Source organism: Salvelinus namaycush, chromosome 31 (genome assembly GCF_016432855.1).
Source record: "Salvelinus namaycush isolate Seneca chromosome 31, SaNama_1.0, whole genome shotgun sequence".
In the NCBI taxonomy this organism is placed as follows: domain Eukaryota; kingdom Metazoa; phylum Chordata; class Actinopteri; order Salmoniformes; family Salmonidae; genus Salvelinus; species Salvelinus namaycush.
In genome coordinates, this window is record NC_052337.1 from 16,978,340 (window position 1) to 16,989,503 (window position 11,164).

General features: G+C 42.8%; 1 protein-coding gene across 3 annotated transcripts; it reads right to left on the reverse strand.

Annotated features, from left to right (window-relative positions):
- Window positions 1-703: 703 nt before the first annotated feature.
- Window positions 704-5,866, reverse strand: dpm2 (dolichyl-phosphate mannosyltransferase subunit 2, regulatory). Of its 3 annotated transcripts, none has more exons than XM_038970295.1 (4): window positions 5,747-5,866; window positions 4,346-4,435; window positions 2,989-3,087; window positions 704-1,262 (listed from the first exon to the last, which is right to left on the reverse strand). In XM_038970295.1, the coding sequence occupies exons 1-4, from the start codon at window positions 5,747-5,749 to the stop codon at window positions 1,077-1,079; spliced, it is 378 nt and encodes a 125-aa protein (XP_038826223.1). In that variant the 5' UTR covers window positions 5,750-5,866; the 3' UTR covers window positions 704-1,076. The 3 variants fall into 3 exon arrangements, with proteins under 3 accessions (XP_038826223.1, XP_038826222.1, XP_038826224.1); XM_038970294.1 differs by lacking the exon at window positions 5,747-5,866 and adding an exon at window positions 4,544-4,688; XM_038970296.1 differs by lacking the exon at window positions 5,747-5,866 and adding an exon at window positions 4,544-4,671 and having other exon boundaries at window positions 1,100-1,262; window positions 2,985-3,087.
- Window positions 5,867-11,164: the final 5,298 nt, after the last annotated feature.

Genomic DNA, 11,164 nt, shown 5'->3' on the forward strand with positions numbered 1-11,164 from the left:
TTAAAACAGTGTCTGAAAAGACATCCAAAATGTGGTGAAATGGGACACCAGTGAAACTTTGATCAAATCTGATATAGTACTCTACAAAATCAGCTAATCTAATTCCTCTCCACATTATGAAGCCAGGTTTTATCTAGGGCTGACCACATACAGTGAAACTGAATACCTACACATTGATTTCATCCCCTTTTTCCTTTGCCTCGAACCCCCTTCGATGTGTGGAACAGATGTGGGTGGAGCTCGGTCTACATAAGGGTGCAAATTTCGAAACAACTCACAAAAGCTTTGACGAAGGCCTCACAAGTAAGCTTATTAAAGATCAGTGATACTATCAAGAGCAGTGTGCGGTTTCCTTTTTCCTTCATCTTGTTCAACTGTTGCCATGCACCTGCAAATAAGATTGCTCAGATGTACCAGTGCCTTTTGAATTTTGTATCCCTGGCAAAGTGACAATGCTCCTTAAGGATAAATATAGCATCTGCAGCCATGCAGGGATTCACATTAAGGGTTGCCCTATTGCCTGGGTCAAGTGAAGTGAGCAGTTGCACAAGTTTGGCCTGCTCTGAGTTTGCCCCAATGGGCATGTAATGAAAAATAAATACATATAGAAAAGAATTCCAGTAGCCTAAAGCTGATCTTTCTGGTTCATTCCCATTGTTTACGCAAAAGACAAACAATTTATGGCAGTCGGCAGTCGGGCAAGTTGAGCCTGCTATTAATGTTTTTACTGATAACAACCAAAATACAAAGAATTCCAGTACTGATCTGATTCCTTCCCTATGTGTAGGTGACAGGCAGGCCATTTATGGCAGTTTGTGTATAAATAACTAATTTACATTTTCAGGGAAGTGATCATAATCTTTTGGCAACCAAAAAAAGCCTTTGACTTGCCCGATGGGCAAGTGCCTTTCAGACTTTAACGTCAATCTCTGACATGCATTGCCAACCGCAAGGTTGTGGGTCTGAATATAAGGAGATGGGATAGGTGGTGGTGTACAGCAGCTCTTCAAGTGTTGTCTTATGTCTTTCAGTCATTAGATGTTTTCATCAGCTGTCAGAGAGAAGCAGTCCAGACTTTATTTTTGATTTCTCCCAACGGAATGTAAGGCAAGACGCTGGACCAGGGAGGTTCTAGTGAAGCTACTGTTAGCATAACTCCTAGCTCTACATCCTGACCCGTCTGACAGCGTCTCTGTGACACCATCCCTCTTAGTCCACCTTAGGCTTGCGGTTCTTCCTGGTGACCACTCCAATGAAGGTACCTGAGGAGAGGAGAATGTCTGTGGTTACTCTTAAAACAAGAAGAATAAGGTCACTGTTCTCATCAAGACCAGATGGAACTACAGTGGTGGCCAAATATATTGGCACTCTTGCACTTTTCTTAATTAATTCCCAATTTCTTCTAAAATAAGTTGAAATTAAAAAATAAAGTTTGGTCTCCACACCATTGTTCTATTGTCAACATTGCAGAACCAACATTTCTTTGGGAGGGGAATGTTAATTAAGAAAATGTAAACAAATGGCATATACCCCGCGCTGACAAGGTAAAAATCTGTCGTTCTGCCCCTGAACAAGGCAGTTAACCCACTGTTCACTGGGTGCCGAAGACGTGGATGTTGATTAAGGCAGCCCCACCGCATCTCTCTGATTCAGAGGGGTTGGGTTAAATGTAGAAGACATTTCAGTTGAAGGCATTCAGTTGTACAACTGACTAGGTATCTCCCTTTCCCTTATATAAAAAAAAAAAATGGTTTTGGATGGGATTCAGATCTGGAGCAGTTGCTGCCCACTCCAGAACAGTCCAGTGTTTATTCTTGAACCATTCCTGGGGGCTTAAAAAAATATATATATGAGTGTTTGGGTTGTTGTCCTGCTGGAAGACCCACAACCTTCAACAGAGACAGAGACCCAGTTTTTAGACACTGGGTTGAACAATGCACTCCAAAACACCTTGATAATCTGCTGTTTTCATTATGTCTTGCACACGTTCAAGGCCCATAGTACCAGAGGCATCAAAGCAAAGCATTCAAAGCATTAGCGAACCTCCCCCATGTTTGATTATAGGGAGGGTGTTCTTTTCTTTGAATGCTTAATTTGGTCATTGGTAAACATAGGAAGACTCCAATGCTGAAAGAGACAAGAAAGACCCATTGAACTTTGTAAAATCCCATCTAAACATGCCTAAATCCTGGGGAAATGTTCTGTAGACCAATGAAACAAAATTTGGCAATACATCAGCACTATGTTTACCAATGACCAAATAAAGCATTCAAAAATGTTCTGGAGTGCCCAGCGAGGAATCCAGATCTGGATCCCATCAAAAACCTTTGGGGAAATCTGAAAACAGCAGTTGGTGGAAGGCAACATTCAAAACATTGAAGAATTGGAGTCATTTGCAGCTAAAAAGGTGGCCAAATTCCCAGTAGAAAGGTATAGCAAGCTCATAGATGGCTAAAATACTTTGTTTTGTTGTTATCTTCGCAAAAGGATGTTTAACCAAATATTAGCTCCTGGGTACCAAAAATTGTGTCCATTCCATTTGTTTACATTTTCTTAATTAAACACTGTAAACTTAAGTTTCCCCCACAAAAAATGGTTCTGCCATGTGACAATCCAATAACAACGTGTGGAGACAAAAAAAAATTCTTCCCAAGTTCAACTTATTTTAAAAGAAATGGGGAATTATTTAAGAAAAGTGCAAGGCTACCAATATATTTGGCTACCATTGTAGGTGCCACATATTCACCAATTTGGGTGTATTGCATATGGATCTGTTCATGCCCAGTTAGGCTGTTCTGTGATTTGTAGACCATCAGATGGTCATCTCAGCTGCACCTAGCTCAGGGAGGTCCTTGTGAACAAGCAGAATGCCTTATATCCTATGTATATCCAGTCATTTTAGATGGACAGGCTGAGGGTAGGGAACAGGGAAAGGAGCAAAACACTAGATTAGAACCCATCTAATGTAGCATTCAAGACCTCACCTACACAGAGCAGCAGTATCAATGCTGCAATCCCAGGTAGAATGACAGAGTACTCCCGTGGAAGGAAATACTGGTGGACCACATGATCGCTGTCCACGAAGGGCTGGAAAAGGTACAATATCCCACGAGTTAGTTGACACAAACAATACATCATCTTCTATTGGATTCCTGGCAGCGAGTTTAACTTGCAAATTACAATGCAAAGTCAACAATCTCGAATGTGTGGACCTCCAACGATCTTTATGGTACCATTTGAAAGTTGAAATTTCATTCCCATTTTAGTACATTTATCAGCCAAAACATGACACCCACCCTGTTTTCAAGAGCATGTTGTGTCTCAACCTATGGCCGGCGCAACACAAAAATGTTAGATGTAAAATAGGGCCTAAGTTACAACAAATTAGTTTATGCGTTTTTAGATAATTTACGTTAAAACATGTTCTTTTAAATTTAAATAAAAAAATCTCAAATGATAAAATAGTTTGCTAACTCTGTAAGCTTTTAAATGATATCAATCTCAACCGTTTATCTTTTCCAGTGATGAAGACATGTATGTCTCATGGTATGGTGGTGTATGCAAAATGGGTAAACTTTCAGCATCTTTATTTCTTGAATGTTTCGGCATTCAGGCCCAAAACGTCGCTTTCTGAGCACTTCTACAATGGGCAAATATTTTTCTAATCAAAAGGCGTGCTGTCAAAAGATGATTGAATTCAAATGGATGTTGGCAAGACAGCCCGTTGGCAAGACGGCACAAACCAATTTTGGACCAGAATAGCAGTTCTAGGCTATACCTAGCTACAGATTGTTATACCAGATAATGTGATTTAACCAAATATTTTTGGTATCCATTACTTGGAGTTACAGGATAGGTACTGTTTGGTGTAGGACAAAGAATTTTCGACCAACCTTAGTAATACTGTCTTAATCGTTGATTCAGGAGAACGAGGCCAGTATCACCAAGCTTGGTCGAAAATTCTCTGTTCTACACCAAACAGTACCTATCCTGTAACTCCCAGTAATGGATATAAAAAATCTTTGGTTAAATCACATTATCTGGTGTAACAATCTGTAGCTAGGCTATACCTACCACACAGGGGGTTGCTGAGGGGAGCACAGCTCATGTCTGGAACGTCACAAATGGAATGGCATCAATCCCTCATGTCAAAAAAAAAATTTGCCTTTATTTAACCAGCTGGCCAGTTGAGAACAAGTTCTCATTTACAACTGCGTCCTGGCCAAGATAAAGCAAAGCAGTGCGACAAAAACAACAGTTACACGTGTTCAATACCATTCCACTCCAGCCGTTACCACGAGCCCGTGCTCCCCAATTAAGGTACTACCAACCTCCTGTGACCTACCAGTATGATGACCCAGATTGTGTAGTATGTAAACAATAGGAGGCTGAAGCCAACCAGGCCCATGCCAACTGCTCGATCTGTCCCTGTTGCCTGCAAGAAATTAAGACAAAATGTATGAGTGCGAGGTTAAACTGAGAAAATACTGTATCAAGCTATTATTGAGATAATAATAAAGTACCACCATATGAGTCATATTACCCATAAAAGTGTGCAGTCAAACAGGGAAATGGTTCCAATCATTTTTCAGCCATTCACTTGTCCCATAGGGGATTTTGGAAACACTTAATATAAGGGCTGCGTTTTGTGTAGGTTTACACTGGCGTGATGTTTTGATAACAGTGTAAATCTCTCTCGGACAAAGTGACTTAAATATATTCACCAACAAAAGAAACGCTAATTAGCTGCTAATGTGGCTATCATAATGAACCACAAATGCCATGATGATCTGGAGACTGCCGAATCGAGGCAAAACATTTTTTTTTTACCATTATTTAACTAGGCAAGTCAGTTAAGAACAAATTCTTATTTTCAATGACGGCCTAGGAACAGTGGGTTAACTGCCTTGTTCAGGGGCAGAACAACAGATTTGTACCTTGTCAGCTCAGGGATTCAAATTTGCGGTTACTAGTCCAACGCTCTAACCACCAGGCTACCCTGCCGCCCCAGAATCTCTGGATTAACTATCTAATGTTAGCTAAATGTAGTAATGAAATTTCCTTAAATGTACCTGTTAGCGAAGGTGCCAGCTAAAGATGACATGCAGGAGCTTTTTGTAATATTGCATGATGCCTATTTTGATGCTAATTAGCATTTTTGAATCAAAGTAAAATGTCCAAGAGAGATTTACATGGTTATCAAAACGTCACGCCAGTGAAAGCCTAGATTAAACACAGCCCTTATTTTAAGTGTTTCTAAAATACCCTATGGGAAACAATGAATGGTGGAAAAAATGGAACCATTTACATGTTTGGCCGCTAGGTTTTATGGGTATTATGACACCTCCACTGTGGGGTTCTATAGGCTAGCTATTATTAGAACAGCATTATAGGTCAGCCTGGTTGGATAGTCAAGCAAGGTAGTTACGTTTCCTTTCATAATCTGTCTGGGTGATAAAATGAACCATGCACGACACATGAAAACGACGATAGTGTGATAGCTAGCTAACTGTCTGTAACTACCATACAGACATGAGGGATTATAGCTAGTTAAGTAATGTTAGTATCTAGCTAGCTAGCGAGTTCGTGCAACTCTTCTGGCTTTTACTTAGTCTCTGGAGCTTCCCTAACGAAATTGTATCAGCTATTCCGTAGACATTTAAATAGGCTTGTGGCTATAAAATAAATAGTAACATTATACAGGTTATATCACAAAATGGCTAGTAGCCTGGCAATGATCTTTTACCATTTCTAACGTGTTGTTTCCGCGTTTGAATCACATCCGCAAACTGCGAGCGTGACCCGGATGATGAAGAAAATAGGTAAATGTTCGGTCCATACCCTCGCCTAAACCCTACTAACCGTTTAAATTGAATGCGGTCACGTCAAAGTGGACGTAGCATGGATTCTGTTTAGACTACCACAAACAGTGATGCCAATTTAGCAACTTTTTAGACTACCCTGGCAACTTTCTTTTAAAACAGCACCTAGCAACAAATTTAGCTACTTTAAAAAATGTATTTGGAACTTTTAGCAACTTTTGAAAAGTGACTCAAACGCTAAAATGCACGCATTTTCCCTCTAAATGACACAAAAACGATTTTCTCGGTCACAACACGTGCCTGGCTGCAAAAGTGCATTGTGAGTGACGTCAACAGCAGGAGCTCAGCTCGTGCACAGCCAGCAGCAATTTCAGCAATTTGCAAATCATTGTTGGCTGACTGCAGCTGCCTGTGCACGAGCTGAGCGGCTTCTGCTGACGTCACTCACAATGCACTTTTGCAGCCATGCATGATAACTAACTACCAATACACTGCTTTAAACTATAATTGTTCAGAATGTGTAGGTTTACTAGACAAAAAGAAAAGTCAAATGTAATTGTTCAATAATTAAGTGTTGTGTTTAAAAATAAAAATATCTGATCATATAAAATGTTTTGCGTTTATATTACTTTTACAAATAAAAATGTGATAAACAAATCTAAACTAACAAATGTCAAATCATATTTTTCGCTGAGATGGCCAGTCAATTTGAGTAACGTTATTGTGTATTCTACGTAATGACGCTAAGTAATGACTCTGTTTTACATTATTACGCAATGATATCACAATGTCATTTAGCAACTTTTAGCAACAAATCGACCTGCCTCTAGCAACTTCCCCTGAAAATTAGTTGGCAACACTCACCACAAAAATTCTCCTCGCTAGCCAAGCAGACTAGATCACCTTGCCATAAATAAATACAATTGAAGTCAATTATCTTCAAATGTTATCATTTTATTATTAAACCAGCTAGCTACATACATTGCTAGGCTGACTGTTCTTCAGTTTGTCAATGACAATATCAAACCTATTTTATTTAATCTTTATTTAACCAGGTAGGCTAGTTGAGAACAAGTTCTCATTTACAACTGCGACCTGGTCAAGAAAAAGCAAAGCAGTGCGACACAAACAACAAAAACACAGAGTTACACATGGAATAAACAAACATACAGTCAATGACACAATAGGAAAAAAAGTCTATATACAGTGTGTGCAAATGAGGTAAGATAAGGGAGGTAAGGCAATAAATAGGCCATAGTGGCTAAATTATTACAATTTAGCAATTAAGCACTGGAGTGATAGATCTGCAGAAGATGAATGTGCAAGTAGAGATACGGGGTGCAAAGGAGCAAAAATAAATAACAGTATGGGGATGAGGTAGTTGGATGGGCTATGTACAGGTGCAGTGATCTGTGAGCTGCTCTGACAGTTGGTGCTTAAAGTTAGTGAGGGAGATATGAGTCTCCAGCTTCAGTGATTTTTGTAATTCGTTCCAGTCATTGGCAGCAGAGAACTGGAAGGAAAGGCGGCCAAAGTAGGAATTGGCTTTGGGGGTGACCAGTGAAATATACCTGATGGAGAGCGTGCTACGGGTGGGTGCTGCTATGGTGACCAGTGAGCTGAGATAAGGCGGGGCTTTACCTAGCAAAGACTTATAGATGACCTGGCGACGAATATAAAGCGAGGGCCATCCAACGAGAGCATACAGGTCGCAGTAATGGGTAGTATATGGGGCTTTGGTGACAAAACGGATGGCACTGTGATAGACTGCATCCAATTTGCTGAGTAGAGTGTTGGAGGCTATTTATCGCCGAAGTCAAGGATCGGTAGGATAGTCAGTTTTACGAGGATATGTTTGGCAGCATGAGTGAAGGATGCTTTGCTGCGAAATAGGAAGCCGATTCCAGATTTAATTTTGGATTGGAGATGCTTAATGTGAGTCTGGAAGGAGAGTTTACAGTCTAACCAGACACCTAAGTATTTGTAGTTGTCCACATATTTTAAGTCAGAACTGTCCAGAGTAGTGATAATGGACGGGCGGGTGGGTGCGGGCAGCGATCGGTTGAAGAGCATGTATTTAGTTTTACTTGCATTTAAAGAGCAGTTGGAGGCCACGGAAGGAGAGTTGTATGGCATTGAAGCTCGTCTGGAGGTTAGTTAACATAGTGTCCAAAGAAGGGCCAGAAGTCTACAGAATGGTGTCGTCTGCGTAGCGGTAGATCAGAGAATCACCAGCAGCAAGAGCGACATCATTGATGTATACAGAGAAAAGAGTCTGACTGAGAATTGAACCCTGTGGCACCCCCATAGAGACTGCCAGAGGTTCGGACAACAGGCCCTTCGATTTGACACACTGAACTCTGAGAAGTAGTTGCTGAACCAGGCGAGGCAGTCATTTGAGAAACCAAGGCTGTTGAGTCTGCCAATAAGAATGTGGTGATTGACAGAGTCGAAAGCCTTGGCCATGTTGATGAATACAGCTACACAGCATTGTCTCTTATCGATGGTGGTTATGATATCGTTTAGGACCTTGAGCGTGGCTGAGGTGCACCCATGACCAGCTCGGAAACCAGATTGCATAGCGGAGAAGGTACGGTGGGATTCGAAATGGTCTGTGATCTGTTTGTTAGCTTGGCTTTCGAAGACCTTAGAAATGCAGGGTAGGATAGATATAGGTCTGTAGCAGTTTGGGTTTAGAGTGTCTACCCCTTTGAAGAGGGGGATGACCGCGGCAGCTTTCCAATCTTTGGGGATCTCAGACGATACGAAAGAGAGGTTGAACAGGCTAGTTGCAACAATTTCAGCTGATCATTTTAGAAAGAGAGGGTCCAGATTGTCTAGCCCTGCTGATTTGTAGGGGTCCAGATTTTGCAGCTCTTTCAGAACATCAGCTATCTGGATTTGGGTGAAGGAGAAATGGGGGAGGCTTGGGCAAGTTGCTGTGGGGGGTGCAGGGCTGTTGACCAGGGTAGGGGTGGCCAGGTGGAGAGCAGGGCCAGCCGTAGTAAAATGCTTATTGAAATTCTCAATTATTGTGGATTTATCGGTGGTGACAGTGTTTCCTAGCCTCAGTGCAGTGGGCAGCTGGGAGGAGGTGCTCTTATTCTCCATGGACTTTACAGTGTCCCAGAACTTTTTGGAGTTTGTGCTGCAGGATGCAAATTTCTGTTTGAAGAAGCTAGCCTTTGCTTTCCTAACTCCCTGTGTATATTGGTTCCTAACTTCCCTGAAAAGTTGCATATCGCGGGGGCTATTCGATGCTAATGCCGTACGCCACAGGATGTTTTTGTGCTGGTGTAACGGATGTGAAATGGCTAGCTAGTTAGCGGTGGTGCGCGCTAGCAGCCTTTCAGTCGGTTACGTCACTTGCTCTGGAACCTAGAAGTAGTGGTTCCCCTTGCTCTGCAAGGGCCGCGGCTTTTGTGGAGCGATGGGTAACGACGCTTCGTGGGTGACTGTTGTTGATGTGTGCAGAGGGTCCCTGGTTCGCGCCCGTGTCGGGGCGAGGGGACGGTCTAAAGTTATACTGTTACACTGGTCAAGGGCAGTCAGGTCTGGAGTGAACCAAGGGCTATATCTGTTCCTGGTTCTAAATTTTTTTGAATGGGGCATGCTTATTTAAGATTGTGAGGAAAGCACTTTTAAAGAATAACCAGGCATCTTCTACTGACGGAATGAGGTCAATATCCGTCCAGGATACCCGGGCCAGGTCGATTAGAAAGGCCTGCTCGCTGAAGTGTTTTAGGGAGCGTTTGACAGTGATGAGGGGTGGTCGTTTGACCGCAGACCCATTACGGACGCAAGCAATGAGGCAGTGATCGCTGAGATCCTAGTTGAAGACAGCAGAGGTGTATTTGGAGGACAGGTTGGTTAGGATGATATCTATGAGGGTGCCTGTGTTTACGGATTTGGGGTTGTACCTGGTGGGTTCATTGATAATTTGTGTGAGATTGAGTGCATCAAGCTTAGATTGTAGGATGGCCGGGGTGTTAAGCATGTCCCAGTTTAGGTCACCTAACAGTGCGAGCTCTGAAGGTAGATGGAGGGCAATCAATTCACATATGGTGTTCAGGGCACAGCTGGGGGCAAAAGGTGGTCTATAGCAAGCGGCAATGGTGAGAGACTTGTTTCTGGAAAGGTGGATTTTTAAAAGTCGAAGCTCAAATTGTTTGGGTACAGACCTGGATAGTAAGACAGAACTCTGCAGGCTATCTCTGCAGTAGATTGCAACTCCGCCCCCTTTGGCAGTTCTATCTTGTCGGAAAATTTTATAGTTAGGGATGGAAATTTCAGGGTTTCTGGTGGCCTTCCTAAGCCAGGATTCACACGGCTAAGAAATCCGGGTTGGCAGAGTGTGCTAAAGCAGTGAATAAAACAAACTTAGGGAGGAGGCTTCTAATGTTAACATGCATGAATCCAAGGCTTTTTTGGTTACAGAAGTCAACAAATGAGAGCGCCTGGGGAATGGGAGTGGAGCTAGGCACTGCAGGGTCTGGATTAACCTCTACATCACCAGAGGTGCAGAAGAGTAGGATAAGGGCACGGCTAAGGGCTATAAGAACTGGTCGTCTAGTACGTTCGGAACAGAGAGTAAAAGCAGCAGGTTTCTGGGCGCGGTAGAATAGATTCAATGCATAATGTACAGACAAAGGTATGGTGGGATGTGAATACAGTGGAGGTAAACCTAGGCATTGAGTGATGATGAGAGAGGTATAGTCTCTAGAGACATCAATTAAACCAGGTGAGGTCACCGCATGTGTGGGATGTGGGACAAGAGGGTTAGCTTAGGCATATTAAGCAGGGCTGGAGGCTCTACAGTGAAATAAGACAATAATCACTAACCAAAACAGCAATGGACAAGGCATATTGACATTAGGGAGAGGCATGCGTAGCCGAGTGATCATAGGGTCCAATGAGTAGCTGGACGGGCTGGAGACATGGCGATTCAGACAGCTAGCGGGCCGGGGCTAGCAGAAGGGCCTTAGAGGGATGTCACGACGGACGAAGTCTGTTGTAGCCCCCTCGTGCGGATTACGTCAGCAGACCAGTCGTGATGGATCAGCAGGGGTCTGTGTAGTAAAAGGGTCCAGGCCAATTGGCAAAATAGGTATAGTAGCCCAAGAAATTGACTGATGGACCACCTCAGCTAACAGTCCGGTATGCTCTAGACGGCTAGCAGATGGGCATTCAGGGGACGCCGCGACGGTGGGGCCTGTTGAAAAACCCCTCGGGAGGATTACGTCGGTAGTCTAGTCGTGATGGATCGGCGGGGTTCCGTATCGGCAAGAAAAGGGGTCCAGGCCAATTGGCAAAATATGTATTGTAGCCCAAGGAGTGGCTGA